Consider the following 26,985-nt stretch of genomic DNA (forward strand, 5'->3'; position numbering starts at 1 on the left):
GGCTAAACAACTAATCCCCCAGGGTATGTTTCTAATGACACTCTTCTAGGACAAACCTCCCAGGACCATCTTTGTTTCAAGCCCCTGAGATTGTTCTGGGAACTTCTGAAATTTCCCTGGGGCCCCCTTTGCTTGGGAGAGAACACAGGCAAAGGAGTTAAGTGAGCAAAAGAAACTGTCAAAGTTTAAGCAAAGAAAAAGTGTAAAGGTAGTTATTTCTTACACATGAGAATCTGATTTCTGTATCAACGAAAGATTTTAATTCTGAGAAAAATAGCCTAAGAAGTCTGGCTTGCTGGGGAATATGGAAAGGAAGGGCTCAGATTAAGGGATGTGGCACGTTCATCAGGAGAGAGGTCTCCACAGTCTCCTGCCCCTCCTGGCCTGGCCTTTCACTGTGGTGTCCGGCCTCCGGGAAGAACTTCTATGGGACACTATTTCCACTTGGGCTGTCACTAGGTGACCAGGTATGGGACAGAGGAGCATCCAGTGACCCCCAACTCTCCTCCTTCCCTTCGACCTGTGAAAAAAGTGAAGATGACTGGGCACATATTCCAGTGTTGCCTGGTACAGCTCAACCTCGCTGGTCAGCCAGAAGCACCGGCTGTATGACAAAGGCCTGGCTAGAGACGTCATGAGCAGCTTTCTTCGTGTCCCCAGTCCCCGGCGTCGGTGATGTTAGCACTTGTGCCTGTGTCCCAGAAGGAGCTCAGTTCTGCCAATATCAGTCGATGCTTCTCACCGGTTTCAGATAAAACTTTCACCTAATAAATTGTATGTTAGCACTGGAGCCTGGATAAGCTCCTTGGGGTCTGGGAACCATTAGATGAAATATTCCTCCTTCTCCCTGCCCTTGGCTGAGTTGCTCTCCATCTGGAGGATGGCGCCGGGCTCGCCTTCTGCAGGTTCGTAGGTGACGTAGCTGCCTTTGTTCTTGTACAGGTAAAAGAAGATCAAGATCACGACTGAGAGCAGGGTGAGGAAGACCACTGTGATAACAACTTGGAAAGGAGAGGGAAAATGCAGAGATGTTTTCAGGATTGAGGACGTCTCAGTAACTCACAAGGTCCCCTGCATTACACGGTCCCCTCGCTCTTGGTGAGGATCCTCCTGCTGAAGTTAACTAAGCGTCCACTTCCAAATCCATATTCTCCCACCAGGCCCGACTTCCTTGGTACATGATATCTGGAGCCTCTTTGTGCTTAGGGACACAAGGCTTTTGATTTCTGACAAAACTGAACTCCCTCTCAACTAGTTCCTGATGATTATGACAGAAACAGGAAGGAAGGAAACAGGAAATCGCTTATCCCAACAGGAAGGGTTTTAAAATTCATAGCCTCCTGTAGGGGTTTCTGATCCCTCCCATCCTCTTTCTCACCCACTCAACAAACTGTACACATCCTTATCCCTACCCCCATACTCAACTGTAGTGCCCATATGCACTGCAGCTATTTGTGGCCACCTCCCAACCTGTCATTTACTGGCGGCACCTCTGGCACGAAGCCTCTAAGAGTCTTTTATAACCTTGTGTGTGTGTGTGTAATACAACTTGCATGCCAAAACGAGCCCATTAATGGATTTGGTCTCTAATTTGTGGTGCTTTCCCATGTAGGGAAAATCCTGGTCTATCACATTGTCTCTGGAGCAACAGAGCCCCTGAGCTCAGAAGGTCCCTTGATTTGGCTCAGAGCCTGTTACCTGCAATGAGTGCTGTGCTGGCTTCAGCTTCTGGGGACAGGGCCTCAGTGGCCTGTAGGATTGGGGTGGCCATCGGTTCTTCTGGAAAATTTAGCAAAGTGGAAAAGGAAATGGGGTGAATTCTTTTGTTCTAAAACACGTTTGTCCTTCAATTTCACTACCCCACCTTCTTCCCTAGTCAGACTTTTATCATTTAACTCCTATAGGACATCTGTATAGAAAAACCTGGAGAATAGAGGAGAAAACAAACCACCACCAAAAAGACGATAAACATTTTGATGGATTTCTCTCTGTCTAACATAGTGGTTAAAGTACGGGCTCTAGGGGGCTTCCCTGGTGGCGCAGTGGTTGAGAATCTGCCTGCTAATGCAGGGGACACGGGTTCGAGCCCTGGTCTGGGAAGATCCCACATGCCACGGAGCAACTAGGCCCGTGAGCCATAGCTACTGAGCCTGCGCGTCTGGAGCCTGTGCTCCGCAACAAGAGAGGCCGCGATGGTGAGAGGCCCGTGCACCATGATGAAGAGTGGCCCCCACTTGCCACAACTAGAGAAAGCCCTCACACAGAAACGAAGACCCAACACAGTCAAAAATTAATTAATTAATTAATTAATTTAAAAAAAAAAAGTATGGGCTCTAGAGCTGACTGACTAGGTTCCAAAGCTCTTTTACTAGCTGTGTGATCTTCAGAAAATTACCTAACCCCTCTGTGCATCAGCATCCTCATCTGGAAAATAGAGATAATAGTACCTACTTTATAGGGTTGTTGTGACATGTATTAAGTAATTCAATAAGGGTAAGCTATTATTAGGAATACATTTTTGCATAAATGAGATAAATGATAAATGTATATACATGTATATATCAATATATTTATATTATATGCCACATGCATTTCTTCACTGTTTTTACAAACTCTTTGTAAACGTTATTTTTTAATAATGAAATAATGCTCCTTCCCTTATTAAAACCCTTTTCTACGCTTCCAGAGTAAGCCCTGCCATTTGAAAGGTTCTGAAATAAGGCCTCTCCTACCCTAAAATATATCCCATATCTCCTTCTGCTATTGGTCTATCTGTCCTTCAGAGCCTGAAAGTCCCACTCCTAAAGTCACTACCCAGACTTCTAAGTGTTTCCAAAAGAAGTCAGGAAGCCCTTCAGTTCTCTCCTAGTTAGCATTTTAGTGTAGGCGTTTGAAAAGGTTAGTTACTGCAGGACAGAGGTATCCTGGGGAAAACAGTCTGACTGACCCTAAAATCACCCACAGGAGGCATCTCAGTATTCATTCAATAAATAATAATAGCAGCACTCATTAACTCTCTACTGTCTGCCAGCAGGAACAGCCTCCCCAGGAAGCAGGATTTGAGCTGGGGGCTGAAGCAGGGGTAGGAGTTTCCAGGGTGAAAGGGGCGGGAGGTGGGGCACATTCTAGGCAGAGGGAAGAGCCTGGATCAAAGCTCCGAGATGAGAGGACCCTAAGGCCAGTGTGGCCGGAGCACAGGGCGTGAGCCTGATTCCTGTCTCTCGCCCGACACCTTCAGGATTCCATCCGGGACAAGGGAAATTCAGTCACTAGCGGTGGCCTGGTGAGCCTGGGAGCGGTGCCAAGAGGGGTCAGTGGTGTTGAAAGACCTTCTCACACAGGCCAGGGGAGGCCTGTTGAGCCGTCCTGGTTTTGCAGGAAAAGCAGATGTGGGTTGCCTGGATCGCCACCCGGCTCCCAGGGCCAGGCCAAACCCTTCTCCACTCTTTCTTTAGGAGCGGTGATACAGTCAGCTACTTTGTGGCTTCGGGCAAATGGTTACATCTCCCGATTCATCCATCCATTCTCATCTGTAACCAGTAGGAACTATATTAACCAACTCTGCAGGGCTATTGCGAAGGCTAAGTGAGAAAACGTGCAGGCAAGCATCATTGAAAGGGAAAGCCGCTCTAGGTTTGAATCCTGCCCCAGCATAGTCCTAGGTAACCTTGAGGAAGTTACCAAACCTCTCCGAGCCTCAGTTTCTCTCCCATGCGTAAAATAGGAGAGTGGTAGGCAGCTTCTAAGATGAATCCTGATGGTTCCCACCTCCTGGTGTTTACATCCTTGTGTTAAGCCCCTCTCCCCGTGTGTCAGCTGGACCCAGTGACTAGCTTCTAACAAACAGGATACAGCCAAAGTGATGGGCTGTCACTTCTGAGATTATACTGTGACTTCCATCAAAGACAAGCCCTGAAGTTTATCCACCTGATCACTGCCTCAGACTGCTGCCCCTCACCATGCATGCTTTCCTCCCCCAAACGTCCTGGGGCTGCACACCATCTTCCCACCATTGATGTAGAGTTCTATACAGCTGCTCTCAGTTTTGTCTTTCTTAAACATTTGAGAACTTAAGATACACAAAGCACCGAGAAGAATAATGTATGTACAGAAGCTTCAATATAAAGATGAGTAAGATTCAGTTCAATCGATCAACAAGAATTTAGTTTGCACCTACCACGTGCCAGAGGCACTGTCATAGATGCTGGGCAAGCAGCAGTGATGAGGTTCACCAGGGACCAACCACGGAGCTGAATTTTAGTGAGGCTTCAGAGAACAGATATGTATGAGTCCTCGGAAAGAGAATCCAGGAGGGTAGATGATTCCTAGTTGGGAAATTCTGCAAATAATCCCAATTATAACAGCTGCCATTTGCTAAGTCCCTGCTTTGTGCTGGGCATTTTGTATACATAATTATTAATCCTTAGAATACCAACCACTTCACAGCACGTGTTTTTAATTGCCAATGTGGACCCTGAGGCCCGGGAAGAGTTAAGTGACATCCCTCGTATTACACATGAAGGAACAGTGGATGGAGCCAAGATCTGAATCCAGGACTAGCCCCTCCAAAGCCCAAGCAAGGTATTTATACTAAGCCTTCCTAACGCTGTCCTTTTCTTTTTTTTTTCCAATAGGGAAAAAGAGGAAGAGGTAACAAAAGATAACTATGAGGCAGCACAACGAGCTTTCCAAAAGTGCAAGGTTTTAAAAGATATGGACATGGGGGCTTCCCTGGTGGTGCAGTGGTTGAGAATCTGCCTGCCAATGCAGGGGACACGGATTCGAGCCCTGGTCTGGGAAGACGCCACATGCCACGGAGCAACTAGGCCCATGAGCCACAACTACTGAGCCTGCGCGTCTGGAGCCTGTGCTCCGCAACAAGAGAGGCCGCGATAGTGAGAGGCCCGCACACCGCGATGTAGAGTGGCCCCCGCTTGCCACAACTAGAGAAAGCCCTCGCACAGAAACGAAGACCCAACACAGCCAAAAATAAATTAATTAATTAAAAAAAAAAGAATGCAACACAATTCTTAAAAAAAAAAAAAAAAGACATGGACAGTTGCGGAAGAAAAACCAGAGGACCACAATCAAATACAGACCGTTGCATTACAAAGAGTGCTCCTTTAATGTGAACTTGCTCACAGGCGACTGGTGAGCAGGTTATGATATCAGAATGATATCAGTCACGTTGGTTCATATGCAACCTCAAGCTTTCTACAACTGAAGAGTACATTTCATCAATAAGGACCTTAAGAAACATAAAATGCACTAGAAGTACCTTCCTTGGACGCAGTTATCAGTTGGCTTCCACTTATATTAAGCCATCTGGTGCTGCAGTAAGTACAAATGAAGGAGGTACAAAAAAAAATTACTTCTATACAAAAACATTAGAAGAAGGCAGAGCCATGTAAGAAATTTACCTCTATATGAAATCTACCTCTATGAGAAAACACTAGAAAAAGGCAGATCCTACATCAGATTTTTATTTTTGATGAAAATAATCTCTGTTGGAAGTTAAGTCTCTCTGGAACCAGCTTCTAAAAGGAGGAAGCACACTCCCCAGGGCACAGGGGGTCTAGGACGGACAGGGATTCAAGGTTCAATGTTGGTGGAGATTTAACTGCCAATATTTTAATTCAGACTGTTGTATTTTTAGGGTTCTCGTTACAAAGTTTCATAAGTTTTGAGTGTTCTGTCCCAATTCTGTCTTTCCTGTAAGCCCATTTCCAGTAATGTGATTTCAGAATGTGAATCTTTTCAAAACTGCACATAAAAAAAAAATGCACATAAAGGTTAAAAGCAGAAACTTAGAAGAATAGTGTCAGGAAGCTCTATACAGCTCAAGTTGGCAAACACATTGGAAGGACAATTTAAAAAGTGTTATATCTGGAGCAAAAACAAGGAAATGGGCCAGGCTTGCTCTCTGGGCCTGAAGCTAAGAGATCGGAGGTAACAGAGAAACTAGAACTCTCCCAGCCCATTTTGCCTCTGTCTCCTATCAAAGAGAATGATTTCTGCACTAAAGGAGAGCAGGAACCTTGGTGACGTGGGGAAGTGAGCTCAAGAGAAGGGACACAACCCAGAAAGCACCAAGCTAATCTAAAAGGGATCCAGGTAAGTGACAGCCAAGGGCACTGAAAGAACATGTAAATGGGATCGCTATTGATGATACAGGAGCTTCTGAGAAAGACAGAGGGGCCAGGAGCCTGAAGGGCCACAGAAAGAGGTGGATTCTGTAAACAACTGGTGAAATTGATATAGTTCCTCAGCAAAATTCTAGAACAAGTTATAAGGAACTGCTTTGGGGGTCCTGAACTTGAAACCACAAGCATTAAGAGTTAATATGAGACCACTATGAGCAAGCTGGGTCAGACAAGTCACACAGCCTTTTTAGACTGAGGTTCCAGGTTCATAGACAGAGAAATTAAAAGGCTGATTCAACAAGTATTTACGGAGTGTGTACTTTGTGCCAGGGTCTGTTCAAGGTCCTGGGCATAGATTAGTGAACACAACAAGCAAAAACTCATGCCTTCACAGTTCCTTAAAAAACTAAACAGAATTATCATACGGTCCAGCAATTTTACTTCTGAGTATCTATCCAAAAGAAATGAAAGCAGGAACTCAAACAGATATTTGTACACCAATATTCACAGCAGCATTATTCACAATAACTAAAAGGTGAAACAACTCAAACGTCCATCAACAGATGAACAGATAGACAAAATATGGTGTATATATATACACACACAATGGAATATTATTCAGCCTTAAAAAGGAAGGACGTTCTGACACATGCTACTATGTGGATGAACTTTGAAGACATCATGCTAACTGAAATAAGCCAGTCACAAAAGGATAAATATCGTATGATTCCACTTGTCTGAGGTACCTAGAATAGTCAAATTCATAGAGACAGACAGTGGTCATCAAGAGCTGGGAAGAGGGGAGAATGAGGAGTTATTGTTTAATGGCTACCAAGTTTCAGTTTGGGATGATGAGAAAGCTCTAGAGAGGGATGATGGTGATGGTTGCACAACAATGTGAATGTACATAATGCCACTGAACTGTATCCTTTAAAATGGTAAATTTTAGGATTGGTTCAAGATGGTGGAGTAGAAGGACGTGCGCTCACTCCCTCTTGAGAGAACACTGGAATCACAACCAACTGCTGAACAATCATCGACAGGAAGACACTGGAACACACCAAAAAAGGCACCCCACATCCAAAGACAAAGTAGAAGCTGCAATGAGATGGTAGGAGGGGCACAATCACAATAAAATCAAATCCTATAACCGCTGGGTGGGTGACTCACAAACTGGAGAACAATTATACCACAGAAGTCCACCCACTGGAGTGAAGGATCTGAGCCCCACGTCAGGCTTCCCAACCTGGGGGTCCAGCAATGGGAGGAGGAATTCCCAGAGAATCAGACTTTGAAGGCCAGCAGGATTTGATTGCAGGACTTTGACACGGCTGGGGGAAACAGAGACTCCATTCTTGGAGGGCACACACAAAGTAATGTGCGCACCAGGACCCAGGGGGAAGGAGCAGTGACCCCATAGAAGACTGAACCAGACTTACCTGCTAGTGTTGGAGGGTCTCCTGCAGAGGTGGGGGGTGGTTGTGGCTCACTGAGGGGACAAGGACACTGGCAGCAGAAGTTCTGGGAAGTACTCCTTGGCGTGAGCCCTCCCAGAGCCTGCCATTAGCCCCAACAAAGAGCCTGTAGCCTCCAGTGGTGGGTCGCCTCAGGCCAAACAACCAACAGGGACAGAACCCAGCCCCACCCATCAGGAGACAAGCGGATTAAAGTTTTACTGAGCTCTGCCCATCAGAGCAACACCCAGCTCTACCGACCACCAGTCCCTCCCATCAGGAAGTTTGCACAAGCCTCTTAGATAGCCTTATCCACCAGAGGGCAGACAGCAGAAGCAAGAAGAACTACAATCCTGCAGCCTGTGGAACAAAAACCACATTCACAGAAAGACAGACAAAATGAAAAGGCATAGGACTATGCACCAGATGAAGGAACAAGATAAAACCCCAGAAAAACAACTGAATGAAGTGGAGATAGGCAACTTTCCAGAAAAAGAATTCAGAATAATGATAGTGAAGATGATCCATGATCCAGGACCTTGGAAAAAGAATGGAGGCAAAGATCGAGAAGATGCAAGAAATGTTTAACAAAGACCTAGAAGAATTAAAGAACAAACACCGAGAAGAATTAAAGAACAAACAAACAAAGATGAACAATACAATAACTGAAATGAAAAATACACTAAAGGAATCAATAGCAGAATAACTGAGGGAGAAGAACGGATAAGTGACATGGAAGACAGAATGGTGGAATTCACTGCCATGGAACAGATTAAAGAAAAAAGAATGAAAAGAAATGAAGACAGCCTAAGAGACCTCTGGGACAGTATTAAACGCACCAACATTCGCATTATAGGGGTCCCAGAAGGAGAAGATGGAGAGAAAGGACCCGAGAAAATATTTGAAGAGATTATAGTCGAAAACTTCCCTAACATGGGAAAGGAAATAGCCACCCAAGTCCAGGAAGTGCAGAGAGTCCCAGGCAGGATAAACCCAAGGAGAAACACGCCAAGACACATATTAATCAAATTGACAAGAATTAAAGACAAAGAAAAATTATTAAAAGCAACAAGGGAAAAATGACAAATAACATACAAGGGAACTCCCATAAGGTTAACAGCTGATTTCTCAGCAGAAACTCTACAAGCCAGAAGGTAGTGGCACGATATATTTAAAGTGATGAAAGGGAAGAAGCTACAACCAAGATTATTCTACCCGGCAAGGATCTCATTCCGATTCGAAAGAGAAATCAAAAGCTTTATAGACAAACAAAAGCTAAGAGAATTCAGCACCACTAAACCAGCTCTACAACAATGCTAAAGGAACTTCTCTAAGTGGGAAACACAAGAGAAGAAAAGGACCTACAAAAACAAACCCATAAATGGTAATAGGAACATACATATCGATAATTACCTTAAACGTGAATGGATTAAATGCTCCAACCAAAAGACACAGGCTCGCTGAATGGATACAAAAACAAGACCCATATATATGCTGTCTACAAGAGACCCAGTTCAGACCTAGGGACACATACAGCCTGAAAGTGAGGGGATGGAAAAAGATATTCCATGCAAATGGAAATCAAAAGAAAGCTGGACTAGCAATACTCATATCAGATAAAATGACTTTAAAATAAAGACTGTTACAAGAGATAAGGAAGGACACTACATAATGATCAAGGGATCAATCCAAGAAGAAGATACAACAATTATAAATATATATGCACCCAACATAGGAGCACCTCAATACATAAGGCAACTGCTAACAGCTATAAAAGAGGAAATCAACAGTAACACAATAATAGTGGGGGACTTTAACACCTCACTTACACCAATGGACAGATCATCCAGGCAGAAAATTAACAAGGAAACATAAGCTTTAAATGACACAATAGACCAGAAAGATTGAATTGACATTTACAGGACATTCCATCCGAAAACAGCAGATTACATTTTCTTCTCAAGTGCACATGGAACATTCGCCAGGATAGATCACATCTTGGGTCACAAATCAAGCCTCAGTAAACTTAAGAAAATTAAAATTATATCAAGCAGCTTTTCTGACCACAACGTTATGAGATTAGAAATAAATTACAGGGAATAAAACATAAAAAACACAAACACATGGAGGCTAAACAATACGTTACTAAATAACCAAGAGATCACTGAAGAAATCAGAGGAAATCAAAAAATACCTAGAGACAAATGACAAAACAAGACGATTCAAAACCTATGGGATGCAGCAAAAGCAGTTCTAAGAGGGAAGTTTATAGCAATACAATCCTACCTCAAGAAACACGAAAAAACTCAAATAAACAGTCTAACTTTACACCTAAAGGAACTGAAGAAAGAAGAACAAACAAAACCCAAAGTTAGTAGAAGGAAACAAATCATAAAGATAAGAGCAGAAATAAATGAAATAGAAACAAAGAAAACAATAGCATAGATCAATAAAACTAAAAGGTGGTTCTTTGAGAAGATTAACAAAATTGATAACCTTTAGCCAGACTCATCAAGAAAAAGAGGGAGAGACTCATATCAATAAAATTAGAAATGCAAAAAGGAGAAGTTACAATGGACACTGCAGAAATACAGAGCATCCTAAGAGACTACTACAGGCAACTCTATGCCAATAAAATGGACAACCTGGAAGAAACGGACAAATTCTTAGAAAGGTATACCCTTCCAAGACTGAACCAGGAAGAAATAGAAAATATGAACAGACCAATCACAAGTAATGAAATTGAAACTGTGATTAAAAATCTTCCAACAAACAAAAGTCCAGGACCAGATGGCTTCACAGGTGAATTCTATCAAACATTTAGAGAAGAGCTAACACCCTACGTTCTCAAACTCTTCTAAAAAATTGCAGAGGAAGGAACACTCCCAAACTCATTCTATGAGGCCACCATCACCCTGATACCAAAACCAGAAAAAGATACTACAAAAAAACAAAATTACAGACCAATATCACTGATGAATATAGATGCAAAAGTCCTCAACAAAATACTAGCAAACAGAATCCAACAAAACATTAAAAGGATCATACACCATGATCAAGTGGGATTTATCCCAGGGCTCCAAGGATTCTTCAATATAAGCAATCCAATCAACGTGATACACCATATTAACAAACTGAAGAATAAACACCATATGATCATCTCAATAGATGCAGAAAAAGCTTTTGACAAAATTCAACACCCATTTATGACAAAAACTCTCCAGAAAGTGGGCATAGAGGGAACCTACCTCAACATAATAAAGGCCATATACGACAAACCCACAGCAAACATCATTCTCAATGGTGAAAAACTGAAAGCATTTCCTCTAAGTTCAGGAAGAAGACAAGGATGTCCACTCTCACCACTATTATTCAACATAGTTTTGGAAGTCCTAGCCACAGCAATCAGAGAAGAAAAAGAAATAAAAGGAATACAAATGGTAAAAGAAGTAAAACTGTCACTGTTTGCAGATGACATGATACTATACATAGATAATCCTAAAGATGCCACCAGAAAACTACTAGAGCTAATCAATCAATTTGGTACAGTTGCAGGATACAAAATTAATGCACAGAAATCTCTTGCATTCCTATACACTAACAATGAAAGATCAGAAAGAGAAATTAAGGAAAAAATCCCATTCACCACTGCAACCAAAAGAATGAAATACCTAGGAATAAACCTACCTAAGGAGGTAAAAGACCTGTACTCAGAAAACTATAAGACACTGATGAAAGAAATGAAAGATGACACAAACAGATGGAGAGATATACCATGTTCTTGGATTGGAAGAATCAATATTGTGAAAATGACTATACTACCCAAAGCAATCTACAGATTCAGTGCAATCCCTATCAAATTACCAATGGCATTTTTTACAAAACTAGAACAAAAAATCTTAAAATTTGTGTGGAGACACAAAAGACCCTGAATAGCCAAAGCAATCTTGAGGGAAAAAAAAACAGAGCTGGAGGAATCAGACTACCTGACTTCACACTATACTACAAAGCTACAGTAATCAAGACAATATGGTACTGGCACAAAAACAGAAATATAGATCTTTGGAACAGGATAGAAAGCCCAGAGATAGACCCATGCACCTATGGTCAACTAATCTATGACAAAGGAGGCAAGGATATACAATGGAGAAAAGAGAGTCTCTTCAATAAGTGGTACTGGGAAAACTGGACAGCTACATGTAAAAGAATGAAATTAGAACCCTCCCTTACACCATACACAAAAATCAACTCAAGGGCTTCCTTGGTGGCGCAGTGGTTGGGAATCCGCCTGCCAATGCAGGGGACACGGGTTCGAGCCCTGGTCCGGGAAGATCCCACATGCTGCGGAGCAACTCAGCCCGTGTGCCACAACTACTGAGCCTGCGCTCTACAGCCCGCGAGCCACAACTACTGAGCCTGCATGCCACAACTACTGAAGCCCGTGTGCCTAGAGCCCGTGCTCCGCAACAAGAGAGGCCACTGCAATGAGAAGCCCATGCACCGCAGCGGAGAGTAGCCCCTGCTCACCGCAACTAGAGAAAGCCCGCGCCCAGCGACGAAGACCCAACACAGCCAAAAATAAATAAATAAAATAAATAAGTTAAAAAAAAAAATCAACTCAAAATGGATTAAAGACCTAAATGTAAGACTGGACACCATAAAACTCTTAGAGGAAAATACAGGAAGAACACTCTTTGACATAAATCACAGCAAGATCTTCTTTGACCCACCTCCCAGAGTAATGCAAATAAAAACAAAAATAAACAAATGGGACCTGATGAAATTTAAAAGCTTTTGCACAGCAAAGGAAACTATAAACAAGATGAAAAGACAGTTCTCAAAATGGGAGAAAATATTTGCAAACGAATCAATGGACAAAGGATTAATCTCCAAAATATATAAAAGCTCATGCAGCTCCATATTAAAAAAAAAGAACCCAATCAAAAAATGGGCAGAAGGGGCTTCCCTGGTGGCGCAGTGGTTGAGAATCTGCCTGCTAATGCAGGGGACACGGGTTCGATCCCTGGTCTGGGAAGATCCCGCATGCCGCGGAGCAACTAGGCCCGTGAGCCACAACAGCTGAGCCTGCGCATCTGGAGCCTGTGCTCCGCAACAAGAGAGGCCGCAATGGTGAGAGGCCCGCGCACCGCGATGAAGAGTGGCCCCTGCTCGCCGCAACTGGAGGAAGCCCTCGCACAGAAACGAAGACCCAACACAGCCAAAATAATAATAAATAAATAAATAATTATTTAAAAAAAAAAAAAAAAAAATGGGCAGAAGACCTAAATAGACATTTCTCCAAAGAAGATATACAGATGGCCAAGAGGCACATGAAAAGCTGCTCAACATCGCCAATTATCAGAGAAATGCAAATCAAAACTACAATGAGGGGCTTCCCTGGTGGCGCAGTGGTTGAGAATCCGCCTGCCGATGCAGGGGACACGGGTTTGAGCCCTGGTCTGGGAAGATCCCACATGCCGCGGAGCAACTAGGCCCGTGAGCCACAATTACTGAGCCTGCGCGTCTGGAGCCTGTGCTCCGCAACAAGAGAGGCCGCGATAGTGAGAGGCCCGCGCACCGCGATGAAGAGTGGCCCCCGCTTGCCGCAAATAGAGAAAGCCCTAGCACAGAAACGAAGACCCAACATAGCAATCAATCGATCAATAAATAAAATAAATAAATCTTTTAAAAAAACAAAAACAAACAAAAAAAACTACAATGAGGTATCACCTCACACCAGTTAGAATGGGCATCATCAGAAAATGTACAAACAACAAATGCCAGAGAGGGTGTGGAGAAAAGGGAACCCTTTTGCACTGCTGGTGGGAATGTAAATTGATACAGCCACTATGGAGAACAGTATGGAGGTTCCTTAAAAAACTAAAAATAGAATCACCATATGACCCAGCAATCCCACTACTGGGCATATACCCAGAGAAAACCGTAATTCAAAAAGACACATGCACCGCAATGTTCATTGCAGCAGTATTTACAATAGCCAGGTCATGGAAGCAACCTAAATGCCCATCGACAGACAAATGGATAAAGAAGATGTGGTACATATATACAATGGAATATTAGGCATAAAAAGGAACGAAATTGGGTCATTTGTAGAGACGTGGATGGACTTAGAGACTGTCATACAGAGTGAAGTAAGTCAGAAAGAGAAAATCAAATATCGTATATTAATGCATATATGTGGAATCTAGAAAAATGGTAGAGATGAACAGGTTTGCAGGGCAGAAACTGAGACACAGATGTAGAGAACAAACGTATGGACACCAAGGGGGGAAAACAAGGGGGTGGGGGTGTGATGAATTGGGAGATTGGGATTCACATGTATACACTAATATGTATAAAATAGATAACTAATAAGAACCTGCTGTAGAAAAAATAAAAAATAAAATTCAAAAAAAATAAAATGCAATAAAAAAAGGTAAATTTTATGTTATGTATAATTTTACCACAACTTAAAGGAAAAACATTTTGTCATATAATTTACATCATGCGGGGGGAAAATGGACAATGAACAGGTTAAAGAAGTAAAAGATATACTATATTAGATGCTGGTTAGTGCCATACAGAAAATAAAATCAGGAAGGGGGATAAGGAGTTGGGATGTGGATAGGGGTGGTGGGGGAGTGTCCCTGATGAGGTGACTTGAGTAAAATAAACACCTATAGAAGGAGAGGGAGGCAGCCATGAGGAGACGTGGGAGAGGAACATTCCAGGCAGAGGGAACAGCAAGTTCAAGGTAGGGCCATCAAATAATATTGAAAAGCACCTGGGGCTGTCACAGGCTCAGCATGTTAAAGGTGCATCATGGAGGTCACTGGGAAGGAGCAAGGGGGAGCAGAGGAGCAGGTGAAGTCGAGGGGGCTGTATAAGAGGGGTGTTGAGGTCATGGAAGGCCTTTGGCTTTTTCAGTGAGTGAGATGCAACCCTTTTAGAGGTTTTTGAGCAGAGACTGGATTTACATTTCAAAGGGGTGCTTCTCAAACTCTGCAGTGCATAAGAATCTCCTAGGGAGCTTGTTAAAATGCAGACTATAGGGGCTTCCCTGGTGGCACAGTGGTTAAGAATCTGCCTACCAATGAAGGGGACACGGGTTCGAGCCCTGGCCCGGGAAGATCCCACATGCCGCGGAGCAACTAAGCCCATGCGCCACAACTACTGAACCTGTGCTCTAGAGCCCACGAGCCACAACTACTGAGCCAGTGTGCCACAACTACTGAAGCCCGCACTCCTAGAGCCCATGCTCTGTAACAAGAGAAGCCACTGCAATGAGAAGCCTGCGCACCACAACGAAGAGTAGCCCCCACTCACTGCAACTAGAGAAAGCCCGCACGCAGCAACGAAGACCCAACGCAGCCAAAAATTAAAAAATAAAATAAAAATAAAATAAAATAATGAAAAAAAAAAATACAGACTATGGTTCATTAAGTCTAGGGTGGGGCCTGAAATTCCAAAGACTGCCCTTTTGAAACACGGAGACCACCATGTTGCAAGGAAGACCAGTCTGGCTCACTGGAGGATAAGAGGCCACATGGAGGAAAACTGAGGCACCCCCAGCTCAGCCGACAGCCAGTACCAACTGGCAGACATGTGATGGAGGTCATTTTGGACCTTCTAGCCCAGTGGACCTTCCAGCAGATTGCAGCTGCATGAGTGAGCACTGGTGAAAACAGCAGAGGAGTGCCCAGCCAACTCCCAGAATGGTAAGAAATAATAAATTGCTGTTGTTTTAATTCACTAAGTGTTGACGTGGTTTGTTACACAGCAATAGGTAATTGAAACAGAAACTGAGTTTTAAAGCATCTCTTTGCGTGTGGACAACGGGCTGTGAGAAGGTGGAGACAGGAGGAGAAGCAGATTATACCCAACACGTGGGCACAGCTGAATCCACCCAAAGGAGGGAGTTTTTTTCTAGTTTGCACAAAGGCACTGGCTGGGTCTAGCAGCTGTCCTGTGAGAAAGCGGTGGGATTCTGGAGACTTCTTGGGTGGTCCAGTGGTTGAGAATCCACCTTCCAATGCAGGGGATGTGGGTTCGATCCCTGGTCGGGGAACTAAGATCCCACATGCTGCGGGGCAATTACTGAGCCTGCGCACTGCAATGAAAGATCCCACATGCGTCGACAAAGATCCCACATGCCGCGACGAAGATCCTGCGTGCTGCAACTGAGACCCGATGCAGCCAAATAAATGAATAAATAGTTTTTTTTTTTTTTAAAGAAACTGGTGGGATTCTGGATATATTCTGAAGTTAAGGCTGAGGATGTGGGGTGAAGTCAAGGATAACACCAAGGTTTGGGGCCTGGGTAACTGGAGGGAGAGAAGGCCTGCTGTTATCTGAGATGCGAAGCCTGCAGGTGGAACAGGTTTAGAGGGGAAGATCCAGAGTTCAATTCTGGACATGACTGCAGACATCAAGACTGGAATTTGGGGGAATTCACTGGTGGTCCAGTGGTTAGGACTGCGCTTTCACTGCTGAGGGCGTGGGTTCAATCCCTGGTCAGGGAACTAGGATCCCATGAGCTGCGTGGTGTGGAAAAAAAAAAAAGACTGGAATTTGGGGAAGAGGTCTGGATTGGAGATTTTAAAAGTCAGCACCTTTACAATCATGAGACTGAATGAGATCACCAAGGGAGTAAGTACAGATAAAGAGGACCAAGGACTGAGCCCAGGGAGGAAACAGCAAAGGAGGCTGAGGAGTAGCAGCCAAAGAGACCAAGTACAAGGACCACCAGGTTTTCCCACAGAGGTCATGAGTGACCTTGACAAGAGAAGCTTGGTGAAGTGCTGAGTATAAACCCCTGGTTTAGAGTGGGTTCGAGAAAAAAAGAAAGCAACCTAAGTGTCAATTGACAGATGAATGGATAAAGAAGATGTGGTATATATATACATACACACACACACACACACACACACACACACACACACACACACACACACACACACACAATGGAATATTACTCAGCCACAAAAAAGAATGAAATAATGCCACTTGAAGCAACATGGATGGACCTAGAGATTATCATACTAAGTGAAGTAAGCCAGACAAAGACAAATATGATACGATATCGCTTATATGTGGAATCTAAAACAAAAACAAAAACAAATGAACTTATTTATAAAACAGAAATAGACAGACATAGAAAACAAATTTATGGTTACCAAAGGGGAAAGGGGGGGGAGGGGTAAATTAGGAGCTTGGGATTAACAAATACACACTACTATCTATAAAATAGATAACCAACAAGGACCTACCATATAGCACAGGACACTAAACTCAGTATTTTGTAATAACCTATAAGGGAAAAGAACCTGAAAAAGAATAGATATATATGTATATGTATAACTGAATCATTTTGCTGTACACCTGAAACTAACACAACATGTAAATCAATTATACTTCAATAAAATAAAAAAAAAAGAGAAAAAAGGGAAGGAAAGGCACTGAAGGCAGAATATAAACTCTTTTTTTTTTTCTGTAAAGTTGAGCAGGGAAATAGGGCTATAGCTGGAAGGGGAAGAGAGTTCAATTTTTTTTTTTTTTTTTTTGCTTTTTTTAGATGGGAGAAATGACAGCCTGTTTATGTATGGACAGGAATGACTCAGATGAGAGGGAACAATTGACGGCTGGAGCCATGTCCTTGAAGGGATGGGACCCAGTGCACGGATGAAGGGATTGGCTGCAGACAGCAGAGGTCGTTCATGACTAATGTGCACATGGGCACGGAGGTGGGCAGTAGGTAGATGGGGGCAGTGGGAGCCTTTGGCAGTTCTCTTCTGAGAACTTTAATTTGCTCCAGAAAATAGAAGGCCGTGTCATCAACTGAGAGTGAGCATGCAGAGGGGGTTAGATGAGTTGAAGGTGCTGCCTGAATAGCCAACGTCTCATCCCAGAACCGTGATAGAGTGTTTCCAATATCCCTGTGGAGTAACACAGCCTGGCTTTATTAAGGACTAAGTTGGGTAGGGACTTCCCCGGCAGTCCAGTGGTTAAGATTCCACCTTCCAACGCAGGGGGCGCAGGTTCTATCCCTGGTCGGGGAACTAAAATCCTGCATGCTGTGCAGCGTGGCCAAAAATTAAAAAAAAAAAAAAAGGACTAAGTTGGGGGAGTAACTGGCCATCAGGGAATGGAGTGATGCCAGTCTAAACAGAGCTGCTTCTTCCACTGGGATTTGACCTTAATTCTTTTTGAATTGGTATTATTATGTCAGACCATGCCAGGGCCAAATTAAGGCCTTTGTGTAATTCAAAATAAAAATACGGACTTCCCTGGTGGCGCAGTGGTTAAGAATCCGTCTGCCAATGCAGGGGACACGGGTTCAAGCCCTGGTCTGGGAAGATCCCACATGCCGCGGAGCAGCTAAGCCCTTGTGCCACAACTACTGAGCCTGTGCTCTGGAGCCTGCGAGCCACAACTACTGAGCCCACATGCCACAACCACTGAAGCCCACGCGCCTAGAGCCCGTGCTCCGCAGCGGGAGAAGCCACCGCAATGAGAAGCCTGCGCACCGCAATGAAGAGTAGCCCCCGCCCATCTCAACTAGAGAAAGCCCGCGCGCAGCAATGAAAACCCAACACAGCCATAAATAAATAAATAATAAAAATAAATAAATTTACTTAAAAAAATAAAAAAATAAAGAAATAAAAATAAAAATACTAAATCACAAGACAGATGTAAGAAAGTCCAATAATACATTTTCCCTTTATGGTAACAACTCTTGGATTTTTTGCTTGTTTTTAAAATATAGTGAGGGAATTCCCTGGCTGTCCAGTCGTTAGGACTCTGCGCTCTCACTGCCGAGGGCCCGGGTTCAATCCCTGGTCGGGGAACTAAGATCCCACAAGCCAGGCAGCACAGTCAAAAAAAAAAAAAAAAAAAAAAGTGAATATTAAATCCTTTGTGAGAGCTTTTGTTTTGGTGTTCTGCCTTATTGGTGCCTTCCACACAGGCTTAGTGTGGAAGGGTTTAGTGTCCTTTGGGTAAATACAGACCCCAGTAGACCCAGGGAAGGTTCAACAAATCTGTGGACTCAAAGTTAGAGGGGCAACTAGTAAGCTGATAAACAGAGATTTAAAATGACTGGAGAAATTGGCCAAACTGAACAAGATGAGAATTCAACACACACCTTGCTCTTAGGTCCGGGAAATCAACTACTCACAAATAATGGGGAAGCCACAGATTAGCAGCATCTATAAAAGACTTACAGTGGGATCACTAGAAATTCACCAGCACTGGAAGAATAGAACCCAAAATAGCAGCAAGAGTGATAGGAAGGTCGTAGAATTTTGGATACTTTTTATTTTCTTTCTTTTCCTTTACCTTCCAAATTTCTTATGATGATAATGACTTTTATAATCATAAAATATTTAAAACTTGCTGTTATTTTAGGCACCATGAATATAAATGTGGTCTCTACAACGGCATCAACAGTGCAGCCCTACTCTGCACTACTCCTAGGCCACTGAGTTGCATATGGGTGCCAGTTTTGAGCTGAGCAGCCAACACAGTGAATGGCTTGGAAACCATATCAGATCAGGAAAGCCTGCAAGAGAAAGCTGAGTGAAAACTTAGTTGGGGATGGAGGGTTAGGACTTGAATGCTGTCTTTGAATATACCAACGATGACCTGTACAAGAGGACTAATGGCAGAAACTAATGGGAGATGGATGTCTTCCCCAGAGAACGAAGAGCAAAACTGGGCAGATGCTTCATGGGGAACTGGAGAGAGAATTCCAGGACAGAACGGGTAGTTGAACTATCTGACCCTCAGGACCTTTCTCAGCCTTAATGTTAGAATTTTTATAAATTGAAAATGTTCTATCAGAATTCTCTACAAAATAAAATTTTCAAACTGGTGAACTCTCAATGAAGTCTGTAGTTTAGTTAACAGTATCATACCAACGTTGGGACTTCCCTGGTGGTCCAGTGGGTAAGAAGACTCTGCACTCCCAATGCAGAGGTCCCGGGTTTGATCCCTGGTCAGGGAACTAGATCCCACATGCATGCCGCAACTAAGAGTCCTCATGCTGAAACTAAACATGCCACAATGAAGATCTCGCGTGCCACAACTAAGACCCAGTGCAGCCAAAATAAATAAATAAATATTTTAAAAATAAATAAATTAAAATTGAAAAGAATAATGCATTAAAAAAAAAACAGTATCATACCAATGTTAATTTCCTGGTCTTCACAAATGTACTGTGGTCATCTCTATCGACATCAAATGTACCAAATGACATTTGAGGAAACATGGCTGAAGGGTATACAAACTCTCTGTACTATTTTTGCAACTTTTCTATAAATCTAAAATTATTCCAAAATAAAATGTCTATTAAAAAATCAAAAGTTTAAAAGAATCTAAAAAAGAGTGGATATGTGTATATGTATAACTGATTCGCTTTACTGTACAGCAGAAACTAATACACCATTGTAAATCAACTATAGTCCAATAAAAATTTTTAACAAATCAGGGACTTTCCTGGTGGTCCAGTGTGTAAGACTCGGTGCTTCCACTGCAGAGGACATGGGTTCGATCCCTGGTCAGGGAACTAAGATCCTGCATGCCGTGCAGCAAGGCCAAAAGAAAAAAAAAAATCAAGAATTTGAATTCTATTCCACACAGAAGAGGTTTTCTCAGACTAAAAGTCACAGGGTGTCCGAGCTAATGAGCTGGAGCCTTCGGGCTTTATGTATCAGAACGGTAATCTATATTTATGACTTACAGTTTGCAAAACATACATTAGTTTATCTCCACCCCAAGAATGTGATGTAAGTAGGGTTGGTATTATCATTATGTACAAGCCAGAAAATTGAGGTAGCTCAGCAAGCTTCGTCAACCAGCCCACCGTCACTCAGTGGTTGGCCCAGCCAGGCTTTAAATCTATCTCCTCACTTCAAGGTTCTTTGCAACTTCTGGAACCATCCCTGCTCTGCCTCCAGCTAAACATTTTGTTGACGTGTCCACTGGGTTTGGTTCTCAGAGTTTTATTGCAGGATGGGTGTTCACTAAAGTACTGTTTGCAAGAGTGACACATATCTGAATGTCTATCAGCAGAGGAATGATTAAATAAATGACAGGTCATTCATTCTGGAAATAGTACACAGTTGTTAAAAAGAATGTGGTAGATCTGCAATTACTGGGACAGAATATGTGGTTAGACGAAAAAAGCAAATTGCTAGGGCTGTATGTGTTATATGATTACATGTCTGTAAAAAAAAGTAAAGTAAAATAAAACTATAAACATATATATATACACACACACACACACACACATAGAAAAAGTCTAGAAGGTTATTCCCTGAGGGGCATGTAATAGCTTTGTAATGAAAGAACAACAACAACAAAGTAAACTAAGTTCAGGAAACGTGGCATACAAGGGGGGAAATGGTTTACAGCTCTCCCCCTATTATCTCCTGTTCCTACCCCATTTCTCTCCTGTCTCCTCTTCCAAACAAAGGAATAAAGTTACTTTGGGGACTTCCCTGGCAGTCCAGTGAGTAAGACTCGGTGTTCCCAGTGCAGGGGGCCTGGGTTCGATCCCTGGTCAGGGAACTAGATCCCGCATGCATGCCTCAACTATGAGTTTGGATGCCACAACTAAGAGTCTGCATGTCGCAACTAAGAAGTCTGCCCACCGCAACTAAAAGATCCTGCATGCCTCAGTGAAGATCCCGTGTGCCACAACCAAGACCCAGTGCAGCCTAAATAAATAAATAAATAAATAAGAAAGGCAATATACTAAGGAAAGAAGAAATATTAAAAAAAAAAAGAATGTTACTTTGTTCCTTCCCTTCTCCGGCTTAGAAAGACTGTAGCACCTATTTTCTTTAAGGAGGGAGGCCTGGGGCTGAGGACCACAAGATTTGAGATTTGAGGCTCCACCCAAATCCTAACCTACAGCAAATGAACTTCAAGATCTATTTGGCTCACTCACCTTTTTTTTTTTTTTTTTTGTTAACCTAGATACCGGTTGGTTTCTTTGTGGCCCTTGTTCCTGGGCTAAATCTCTTATCACTGAGGCATCAGATCCTTTGCCACCTGAGTCTGACAACCTATTTATTTGCTCTAGCCCTGCCCAGCAAAGGGCGGCTCCCCCAATTCTCCTTTCCATGGGAACCCGCCCTGGAATTCTGCTCCCTTTCTCCTTCCTTCTCTTTCATGTGCCCCAGCCATGGGGTGGAGTGGCTGAGAGCAGTATACCATGACGGAAAGAATACAGGACTTGGCACAATATCCTGCCTCTGCCATTATTAGCTGCACGACTTTGGGAGAATTTCTTAACCTCTGAAAATTTCTTAACTTCCCTGAACCTCAGTTTTTGCTTCTGTAAAATGAGAATGAAACGTGCTCACAGGGTTGTGACGAGGAATAAGCGAGATGAACAACACTGAGCGTCTAATCTAGAGTGAGGACAACCTAGGATGTAGCTAGTGTGACTACATGGCAAGGGATGGGCTTTACCCAGTGGGGTGGGCAGAGCGGACAATGCCTATTCCACCCCACTCTCCTTCCAAGAGGGCAATTTATGCACTAGGTACAGCAGGCAACGCACCTAGGGTCCACCATACTTCTAGGGGCCCATGAAAATGTTTTTTAATGATCTTAATTTCTTTCAAAATCAGAAGAAAAAATTGAATGTTTATGTCAAGGAAATTATAATATTGTTATATCAATCAATTATAAATATAACCATTAATAATTTTATTGTATATTAATATTGTATTCTTCCTTATACCAACATAGTTGTAAAATACAATTTTTAACATATTACCTTTTTAAATGGAGGAATGGGCCCACAAAGGCAAAAGTGCCAAGGGCCCCTGAAAGTTCTAATGTGGCCCTCACTTTCAGCCCTCTTAAAGGATATCTCCTTTAGGAGATCTTTATAGATTGGGGCAAAGGGATGTGAGAGGGCATAGGTGGGCAGGTGGGGAAAAGACATGCAAGACCCTCAATGATCCCATTCTTCAAAGTACAAGCCCTCACCCTGTCTGTAATTTCTCCACTTCTGTCCCTGAACTTACATTTGCTTGGACCCAGTGGGTAGGGGACTATATGATATGTCCTAAAATACCACTCCACTCATGTCATTTGTTGGGTTGAAAATGTAAACATATTACTCAACAACAACAAAACCAGACAACTGAAAAATGGGCAAGGACTTGAATAGACATTTCTCCAAAAGATATACAGTTGCCAATAAACACATGAAAAGATGTTCAACATCACTAATCATTAGGGAAATGTAAATCAAAACCACAATGAGATACCATTCACACCCATTAGGATAGCCGCTATTAAAAATCAGAAAATAACAAGTGTTGTCAAGGATGTGGAGAAACTGGAACCCTATGCATTGCTGGTAGGAATGTAAAATGGTATAGCTACCCTGGGAAACAGTATGGCGGTGCCTCAAAAAATTAAACAGAATTACCACACTTCTGGGTATATACCCAAAAGAATTGAAAGCAGGAACTCGAAGAGATATTTGTACACCCACTTTCACAGCAGCAGTATTCACAACAGCCAAAAGGTGGAAGCAACCCAAGTATCTATTGATGTATGAGTGGATAAACAAAATGATACACATTATATACATATAATATTATTCAGCCTTAAAAAGGAAGGAAATTCTGACACATGCTACAAAATGGATGAGCCTCGGAGATGTTATACTAGTGAAATAAGCCAGAGACAAAAGGACAAATTTTGTATAATTACACTTATACTAGGTACCTAGTCAAATTTATACAGATAGAAAGTATAATGGTGGTAGCCAGGGGCTGTGGGGAAGGGGGAATGAGGAGTTATTATTTAATGGATACAGAGTTTCAGTTTGGGAAGATGAAAAAGTTCTGGAGATGGATGGTGGTAACAGTTGTACAGCAATGTGAATATCACTCAATACTTAATACCACTGAACTGTACACCAAAAAATAATCAAAATGGTAACATTTATATTATGTTTATCTTACCACAAAATTTAAAACAGAATGTATATAGTTCTGCTTTTGTCCCAGTCCTAATTTCTCAGCTGCCCAAGCAAGCACCACCTCTCTTCCCTACAGGCAGGTTTATTCCGGAGGTCCTCTGCCCTGTCCCCCAGAATACCCTCCAAGGTAAGCACAGTCTCTGTAGTTTCAGAAGTGGCGGCGCTACCTTTATCTGGAATCCCTGCTGCACCCCTCTTTGCCTGTATAAACCTCACCCATCCTTCAAGGGTAAGGGCTCCATCCCTTCCCCACTCATGAAGCCTGTACTAACTAATCTAGACGGCTACCCACTTCTCCCTTTTCTTATCTCCAGCGGACAACTAAGGGTCTGAATTGCTATATCACCAGTCACAGAGGACACTGCCTTTGACTTCCCCTGGGGTTCTCACTCACGTGTTTCCACATCAGTAAAGCAGAGAATGTCTGTCCTAATGACAAATGAGACCACATATGGAAACAAAGGTGTATAGACCAACCAAGGTTTTGTTCCTCCTTTATGCTAATTAACATGTAATGAAAACAACCAATGAATATCTGATGGTTTGTCCAGCTCAGCTTGGTTATGAAATGAAAGGTAGGAATTCATTCTCATTCTTTTTTTTTTTTTGGGAATCCATTCTTAACGTGAAGGGGAAAGAGGGGGATCCCTGACTAGGGAACAAGGGTAACAATAGTTCCGGGAAACAAGGGATTTTTGATGCTGGAGTGAATCATAAGAGGAGTGGAATTAGAAAGCAGGCAGAGGGACTTTCCTGGCGGTCCAGGGGTGAAGACTCTGCACTTCCAAAGCAGGGGGCACCGCGGGTTCGATCCCTGGTGGGGGCACTAAGATCCCACGTGCTGCAGAATTCCTTTCTAGGAATAGGTGGGCTTTTCTAACAAGCACCCAGTAATAATAACCGATGTTACTGAGTGCTTGCTAGATATGAGACACTGTGCTAGGTGTTTTACATGGATTATCTCATTTAATCCTCACAAATAAGGTACTATTTCCCCCGTTTTACAAATGAGACTGGAGCTTAGAGGGTAGCTCACAAGGTCACAAAGCTCTAAGTAGTAGTACCAGGAATTGGTCCAGGTGCATGAAACTTCAGATTCAAACTGCACTAAAGTGTGCACGCTGGTTGCCTTCTGCTTCCTCCCAGGACCTTTTCTGGTGTGAGGCAGGTGGAGAGTAGTGGGAGTCTTCCCACCTGGGCAGAGGGCTCAGGGAATTCCAGGACTGGCCTAGGGTGGGGCAGTTGAAGTGGGAAAGGCCTTCACCTACCTCCTGGAGAAGGCGTGGTTGGGAGGCTAGTCATCTCGGCAGGTGGACGGGCACCTGCAGGGAGGTGCAGATCTGTAGGAAGAGGGACAAAGAGCGGAATGAGGTGGATAGGCCCATGCCTGGGGCTGAAGACGACTGGAAATCCCAGGAAAGCCTTTGGTGCCAGGTTTTCCTGAGTCCCTTCCCCAACTCTCCCCCCGCACCCCCCGCCCTATTGAACGTCTATCCGGGGATCCTTTCATTGGGCCACCACATTCACCTAGGAGGTTTCTCAAGGCCTGAGAAAGTTAGGTAGATGTATGCAAATTAGCAGCGGACCCAGTTTCACCCAGGCGAGGTAACAGGTCCCCGGTTCTCTCCCAGCCCGCAGTCTGGGGGGAGCCGTCCACTAGGTGTCAGGAGAGCGCAGGGAGGTCAGGCCCCCGGCCCAGGCTCGGGGCCGGCGCGGGGGCAGCGGCGGGGCCGGGCCGGGGAGCCAGGCGCCGGGCACCGGAGGGAGGGTCGTCAGTCGCCCTCTGGCCCGCCCGAGACGGCCAGTTGTCGGGGCTCGGCCCTCCGCCCCCAGTGCCCCCTCGGTCGTCCGCTGCAACGTCCGCGCGGTCTACCGAGCCCCGCTGGCCTGGCCCCCGCGGCCGCCCACCACCGGCCCGGCCGAGACTCTGGCACCCTGGGGCCCTCGCCGCGTCCGCGGACGTCGGGGCTCGAGCCCGCGGCACCGCCCCCCGCGCCCTGACCCCGGTCCAGAGCCCTCCTGCGTTACCCGCGCCAGGCAGGGCTCACTGCGCTCCGAAGGCGGCCCGTCCCAGGCACCGGTTCCGAGCCGCCGCGACGGGAGGCTCCAGCCGAGGCCCGAGCTCGGCCGCTCTTGGTTTCAGTTCTTGACGCGGCCTCGGCGGCTGCAGCGTGAGTGTGGGCGACCGGGCTCGCCTGGCCCTCCGGCCCTGCCCGGGTCCCCACCTCCGCGTGCTCACCTTACCAGTCGGACGGGCTGCAGGGGAACGGCAGGCGCCGCGTCGCGCGTGCTGCTCAACTCGACGGGGGCGGGAACCGCAGGCACCGCGGGGACCCGCCAGGGACCCAGAGCTGAGGAAGCAGCGCAAAGACGCTCAGAGTTAGCTGCCGAGGCCGGCCGGGGGCGGGGGGGGCGAGGGGGCGGCCGGCTGGGTGGGACAGGAAAAGAGGAGAGAAACCGCCCTCTGCAGGTTCCCTCTGCCCGCCGGGCCGCCTCAGCTCCCCCGGGAGGAAAGGCTGCTTTTCCTTCTCCGATTGTCACTTTACTTTCCATCCGGAGCCGCTTCCTCCCCCGCCTGCCTCGAGGCACGGGAGGGCACGGGATCAGAGTGAGCCCGTAGCTAATGGGATGTGTCCTCTTTCCCCGCCATCGACGTTATTTGAATTTTCAGCAAATGTGGAAAATTACATTTACTTGCGTTTGCATATCACTTACGTAAATGGGTCTGTATCCAGAAGCTTGGAACATAAGCTAACTTAGTGGGCACACCCCGGGCCGGGGAGCGGGGTGTGAGGTGGGGAGAGGAACGTTGCCCCATTCGGATCTTCCTTGCCCGAATTCATCTGAGGCAGTGTAGTGTAGAGGTTAAGAGCATTGTGGACTTTGGACTCAAACAGTCCCAGCTCCGCTGCTTCTTAGCTGTGTGACTTTGGGCAAATTACTTAACATCTCTAAAAGCTGCTCCCTCATCCCTGAAATGGGGGACTGAAAAATCATGCCGTTTCATAGCGTGGTTCTAGCACCTGGGAAGCACATCAATTTAACTACTAATTAATACCATACTTTAGTAACCTCTTGACTCGCTTCTTTCTGGCAGGAAATGTTCCCAAATTAATGAGGAACTCAATGAGTAAGGATGTAAAGTATAAACACAGGCTCTGGAATCTGCTCTGCTGTGTGATCTTAGACAGTTTTGTTTCATTTATCTGGGGCAGTATCTACTGTGGGGATGGAATGAGTTAATATTGATACATTTAAAGCATTAGAAGCTTACCTGGCACACAGTAAGTGGTCAGTAAATGTTATCTTGGCTTCCTGTTTAGGGTTAGAACTCTTGTGGTTATTCTGTCTTCCCTCCCAGTGATACAGACTTCTGTGC

General features: G+C 44.4%; 1 protein-coding gene across 3 annotated transcripts; it reads right to left on the bottom strand.

The window, feature by feature from the left end:
- Window positions 1–115: 115 nt before the first annotated feature.
- Window positions 116–26,152, bottom strand: LOC118902316 (small cell adhesion glycoprotein). 3 transcript variants are annotated; one of them, XM_036866501.1, is made up of 4 exons: window positions 25,851–26,152; window positions 24,875–24,946; window positions 1,699–1,779; window positions 116–1,001 (listed from the first exon to the last, which is right to left on the bottom strand). In XM_036866501.1, the coding sequence occupies exons 2-4, from the start codon at window positions 24,906–24,908 to the stop codon at window positions 823–825; spliced, it is 294 nt and encodes a 97-aa protein (XP_036722396.1). In that variant the 5' UTR covers window positions 24,909–24,946; window positions 25,851–26,152; the 3' UTR covers window positions 116–822. The 3 variants fall into 3 exon arrangements, with proteins under 3 accessions (XP_036722396.1, XP_036722395.1, XP_036722394.1); XM_036866500.1 differs by having other exon boundaries at window positions 117–1,001; window positions 25,846–26,149; XM_036866499.1 differs by lacking the exon at window positions 25,851–26,152 and adding an exon at window positions 25,635–25,834 and having other exon boundaries at window positions 117–1,001.
- Window positions 26,153–26,985: the final 833 nt, after the last annotated feature.

Source organism: Balaenoptera musculus, chromosome 10, assembly GCF_009873245.2.
Source record: "Balaenoptera musculus isolate JJ_BM4_2016_0621 chromosome 10, mBalMus1.pri.v3, whole genome shotgun sequence".
Lineage (NCBI taxonomy): Eukaryota > Metazoa > Chordata > Mammalia > Artiodactyla > Balaenopteridae > Balaenoptera > Balaenoptera musculus.